At 41.3% G+C, this 6000-nt stretch overlaps 1 protein-coding gene across 1 annotated transcript in view; it reads left to right on the top strand.

Moving 5' to 3' along the window:
• Eml5 (EMAP like 5) overlaps positions 1–6000 on the top strand; it is a 122485-nt gene that overhangs the window by 113332 nt on the left and 3153 nt on the right. Inside the window, exons 36-39 of the mRNA XM_028777286.1 lie at positions 618–732; positions 2850–3038; positions 3185–3357; positions 5548–5710. Coding sequence (XP_028633119.1) covers positions 618–732; positions 2850–3038; positions 3185–3357; positions 5548–5710 — 640 coding nt within the window. The remainder of the gene's footprint in view (positions 1–617; positions 733–2849; positions 3039–3184; positions 3358–5547; positions 5711–6000) is intronic.

Below are 6000 nucleotides of genomic sequence, written 5' to 3'. Positions count from 1 at the left end.
GAGAGAGAGAGAGAGAGAGAGAGAGAGAGAGAGAGAGAGAGAGAAAGAAAGAAAGAAAGAAAGAAAGAAAGAAAGATGTGCTGTCCTTTTGGCCCGTAAGTGTAAATTCTGTGACACAGCGTTTGTAATTTTGTAATCTTCTTTATGTTTCTAATGTTAGACATGGTTTTCTTGGGCTGGTGTAAGAGCTTAGCAGGTTAAGTTCTTACCACGCATGTCTGGGGTGAGTTTAGTCCGCAGGCAAAGGTAGAAGGGGGCAGCAGATTCCAGAGCTGTCCTCTGACCTCCATATCACCCCATGGTATGTACACAAACACACAATCATTTAAAAATGTGCATTCCCTTGGTGTACAGCTATTATGAGGTGTGTATTGTGATGTATGGTGGGCAAAATAAACTTATGTGTCAGAAGAAAATGAATATTTCACAAAATAAACAGAACTGAGTATATATCTTGACTGAAATACAGTATGTATCCTTATATTACCTAAAAATTTAAAATATTGGAAGTTATAAATAAAATGTTTAAAATACTCTGACAACTAAGTGTTTATGATGAAAATTACTGTAGTAGTCAATTATAAATACTTATTTGGGTTTTGTTTTTATGTACCTAGGTCAAAGGAAGGAGGCGCAGTTAAACTGTGGGATCAGGAACTGAGGCGATGCCGGGCCTTCAGGCTTGAGACAGGACAAGTCACAGATTGTGTTCGGTCTGTGTGCAGAGGCAAAGTAAGGTGTTCCTTGAGCCAGTGTGATGCAGCAGAAAACAGAGAGCAGCTGTGGTCCCTGCGCTCTGTGACTTAACACGCAGGACGTAGTGATGCACAGAAGTGCTGTTACTTGCTGTTTACTAGTACAGAAAACTTGTGTCTAAACACTACTTAAACCTCTGTATTGTCTTGAATCTGCTGATTCAACTATGGTAAGATAGGGTTGAAAATCCTCACCACTGACTAGTCTATGTATTCATTTTACATCCTCATCCCCTGATCCCTCCTCTTCTCCCAGTCCCAGTTTTTACAAATCCTTTCCCCCAGTTCCTCTTCCCCTTTTCCTCAGAAAAAGAGGAAAAGCCCCCTTGGGTACCACTCCATGCTGGACATCCAGTCCTAATTGCCATCTTCCACTGAGGCCCAACTAGGAGAAGGGGACTCAATAGCAGGCATCTGAATCAGAGACAGTTTTCTTTTTCTTTTCTTTTTTTTTTTAATTACTCATTTTTTAATTGGAGCAGCTCTCTCTATGTATCTCCAGCAACAGCAGATTTCCATGGTGCTACTGGCTTAGCCTGAGGAATTCCTCCCTTAGAGACCTCTATTCATGTGCCACCAGGAGCTTGACCTGCAATGCAGGAAATGTCTGGGCAAGCCAGTGTGAATGAAACAGAACTGGTTGGCTAAGAATGAGACTCCAAGTCTTAAGATTGGGAAGTTTTATAGTACATTGCTCAAAGGTTGTAATTCAGAAACAGGTTCAAGGTTAAGCAGAGCTGTTTTTTAAGATGTGTTTGTTCTATGTGTATGGGTGTTGTACCTATATGTGTACTGTATGTAGGCCCACAGAAGACAGAAGGGGGAATCGGATCCCCTGGAACTGTAGTTACAGATGGTTGTGAGCTGTGGGACCAGGAACTGAGGTCCTCTGTAAGAGCAGCAACTGCCTTAAAGTGCTAAACCATCTCTCTAGAGGCCCCTTAAGCAGAGTTTTAAAATAAAAAAATGTAAAGGTTTTTAAATGACCTGGTTTACTTATCCTACATTTAAAAATACCCTTTGTACTGGTATTGTAAGGTGGCTTGTGAGATGCACTGTTTATGTTAGTGGGTGAGGGATGAAAACTGATGGAGTTAAACTCAAAGATCACCCATTTTGGTCTTGCCTTAGCTTCCTGGGTGCTGGGATTAAAGATGTGTACTCCATACTCAACTCAGCTGCTGCACACTCTTCAGTGTCTCTCAGAAAAAGATTATTGTCACTTTTTGAAAGTCTTACTAGCTAGGCACCACCTTTAATCCCAGCACTCAAGAGGCGGAGGCGGAGGCAGGGGCAGGCAGATCTCTTAGTTTGAGGCAGCCTGGTCTACAGAGTGAATTCCAAGACAGCCAAGGGGACACAGAGAAACCCTGTCTCCCCTCCCCACAAATAAAAATAAATGAGAGGCAGGGAGTTCTTTCTGATGAATTGGGACAGGAGTTTGTTTTGTTTTTAACTGCATCCAATTCTTAATTTGCAGTCAGAAAAAAAAAAATCAGATGCCCGAGGGCCTTCTCATTCAGTGTCCCTTTAATTTCCCCCATTCTGTTTCTCTTAAAAGCAATAAGACCTCATACATCTGTAAAGACTGTCATGCACTTGTACTGCATGTCTATAAATCAAATGCATGTGTTGTCCTGTCTGCATACTTAAATCCTAGTTATGTTCACTTTAAACTTTCTACAAATCCTGCTGTGTAGTAGTCTACGCTGGTCTGGAACTTACAGTCATCCTACCTCAGCCTTCCGGGTGTTGGTATTACAGGTGGATGCCACCACACCTAGCAGTTCACTAACTTCTTAACTAAAAATGAATTCTAGTTCTTTGTCCCTGTGTCTCAAGTGTACTTATTTTCCATTCTGGAGATCCTTAAGTTATCATAGTCAAAGCCAAAACTCTTGATACTGAAGCGTGTAAGGGCATCATAATAGGGTTGTCTCTAGCACAGACTCCACCATGTAGTAGCCCAGCAATGTTGCAGTTGTGTGGCCCTGGGAATAGAAATGTTTGCATGCACTAACGATTGCAACTAGATTAGCTCAAAGCGTGTAACTGTTGTATCACATTAAGTATATCGGTCCCTTTGTATTTCAGGGCAAGATACTAGTTGGGACAAGGAATTCGGAAATAATTGAAGTTGGAGAGAAAAATGCAGCATGTAACATTTTAGTTAATGGTCACGTAGATGGGCCAATCTGGGGACTAGCAACACATCCTTCCAGGGATTTCTTCCTTTCTGCTGCTGAAGATGGAACAGTGAGACTCTGGGACATTGTTGATAAAGTAGGTACAAACACTTTTTAATGAAAGGTTACAATCGTTAAGAAGTGGAAATCCTCAATTGCTAGCTTGAATTTGGTATTATTTGGAAGTTTTGGGAAATTGATTTTGATCGTGATTGTTTCCTGTGACTCTTGCTTCTTATACAGAAGATGCTGAACAAAGTGAATTTGGGACATGCTGCTCGGACAGTGTGTTACAGCCCCGAAGGGGACATGGTGGCTATTGGAATGAAAAATGGAGAATTTATTATATTACTTGTGAGTTCTCTAAAAATATGGGGAAAGAAGAGAGACAGGAGATGTGCAATCCATGATATCAGGTTAGTCATCAGATGGAAGATTTTCTAGTTGATTTTTACAATGACCACTATGAACATTAAAACACTTGCCTATACATCAAGATCAGGTCCTGATAGGGTAATACCTTATTTATTTTTGCCCTATGAGGGAATCATATCTATGGCCTCATGCCTTTGAGGCAAATGCTCTATTTCTTGAGCTATATCCCTAGTGCCTATATATCAGCTGCATTCTAGTGTGGCTATATTAATTCTCCTTGCTAAATTAAAAATCCTAATGACCACCACTTATAATGTCTTATGATACCCAGTACTAGACATGTGCAGTAAACTCACTGTGCTGAGAACTGTTTCGTACTGTTTGATACAAGAGATCCAACAGCCATTAAGCAGTTTGAAAACCAAGGTTAAAATACCGTTGCTTAATCTCAGCAAGGCTTCACAGATCAACTGTGGCCTTTCTCCCCATAGGCTTTTCCTGTCTTTTACATGCCTTCCCTGCATCTGCGTGCCTAGTTCATTCATTCAGCAAATACTCACTTGAATAGCTATTTCCCAGAACTCAAATTAAACCAGCCTTCTTTGAAAGATTACATTTATTGTGTGTGTGCATGTATATATACTATATATATAGGTATGCACATACCACAGGGTGCACAAGTTATAGTCAGAAGACAACTTGCAGAAGTTGGTTCCCTCCTACCATGTTATGTCCCAGGGACTGAACTCAGGTTGTCAGGCTTCATAGCCATGCCTTTATCTATTGCATGGGCTCTGCGACCTTTAACCCTTTCTTGATCCTTTGTTTCTTAGTGCTTAAGCTAATTTTCATAGTGGCTACCCTTTCAAAACACTGCAAATTGATAAGATTAATGGGTCCAGGTCTCTCAAAAAATTGTTTTCAGCTGTAAAATCCTTTTATAAAACAAATCTTAAGGAACTGAAGCATATAAAACTTTTAAACAGTGACTTTCCTTCACCCTTACATGTCTCTATACTCAGCAGGACTCATGGGACATCTTTTTTTTGTTTGTTTTGTTTTGTTTTTTCGAGACAGGGTTTCTCTGTATAGCCCTGGCTGTCCTGGAACTCACTCTGTAGACCAGGCTGGCCTCAAACTCAGAAATCCACCTGCCTCTGCCTCCCAAGTGCTGGGATTAAAGGCGTGCACCACCACCACCCGGCTCTCATGGGACATCTTAAAAGTCAGTTTGTCCCCTACTGCTTCTCATGACTGATAGGGGAGAACTTTGTATTTTAACTTTTAACAAATAACTCTTCCAGCTTGAAGTCGTCACCTCACTCTTACAATCCGAGTAAGCCTATCTGGCTGTCTGGATATTAACACATTATTTTTCTGTCTTATGAAGTATATTAACTTAGCAATTCTAGAATGTTAATTTTCAGTTATTTTGAAGCCAGTGTCCCTGGTGTTAGTATTCTGTCTAAACTCCACCTCCACAGTTATCTGGCAACAGCCAGGTAGGCCTGCCCACTATAAAAGGGGCTGCCGGCCCCCTCCTCTCTCTCTTGCTTCATTCATCCCTGGCCTGCAGGTTCTTTCTGTCCCTTGCCCCTCCCCACTTCCCTTCCCCTTCTCTCCACGTGGTCATGGCCGGCCTCTACTCTTCATATTCTCCCCTCCCCCCTCTCCCCCTCCCTCCCTCTCCCTCTGCGCTTCTGCCTCTTGCGCTCTGTGCCTCTGCACCTCTGCTTCCCTCCTGGCTCCCCTCCCCATACCCAGAATAAAGTCTATGTGGCTGGTCCCTCAGGGGGAAGAGATGCCTCGGCATGGGCCCACTGAGACATCCCCTTCCATCATTGGTCCCCCTCCATTATCCTTCACCTGGGAAGCAGGGACAGATGGATCTCTGATTTTGAGGTAGCATAGTCTATAGAACAAGTTCCAGGACAGCCAGGAAGTATTACACAGAGAAACTCTCAAAATAACAAAAAGAAATCAAAACAAAGAAAGTTATTTTAAACTTAGAATTGGGAAAAAAAACATTTAATATATAATCTAAAAACTTTTACTAAATATTAATAGGCAAATGAAATCTGCATGCTTGATCAATTATCTTCTAGGTAACTTAGAGTTCTATCAAACATAAATTGATTTTCAGTTGCTAAGGTAAGTCTCTGATCTTAAAAACAGGTAAACTACTACATGGGACCAAACACCTTTTTTTTTTTTACGTTTTGTGTGTTCAGATTTAGTCCAGATTCCCGATATTTGGCAGTGGGTTCCAGTGAGAATTCAGTGGACTTTTATGACCTGACATTGGGCCCCACCCTTAACAGAATCAGCTACTGCAAAGACATTCCAAGCTTTGTCATTCAGATGGACTTCTCTGCTGACAGCAGACATCTCCAGGTGTGTACATTTCCTTAGTGAATGCACTGAAAGCCCCAGGCACTACAGCACCTCAACTCTTAAATCTGTTATGTTTTCTGTATTCTGTATCCCATTCCTTGTGAAAATAAACTTTACTACTTATGTGTATACTACATATTATAGGTTATATATATAACTATGCGCATTAGAGAAGATTCTGTGGCAAGTGATTACAATCTCATCATTCAGTAGGAATCTCAAATACTAGCCTTTATTGCTGTGCATTAGACCTTGCTATCTGCTCATTTTGTACCTGCTCTTCTCACCTG

The sequence above is a fragment of the Grammomys surdaster genome, unplaced genomic scaffold, assembly GCF_004785775.1.
Source record: "Grammomys surdaster isolate TR1022 unplaced genomic scaffold, NIH_TR_1.0 279, whole genome shotgun sequence".
Lineage (NCBI taxonomy): Eukaryota > Metazoa > Chordata > Mammalia > Rodentia > Muridae > Grammomys > Grammomys surdaster.
This window is presented reverse-complemented; position numbering and strand designations above follow the sequence as displayed.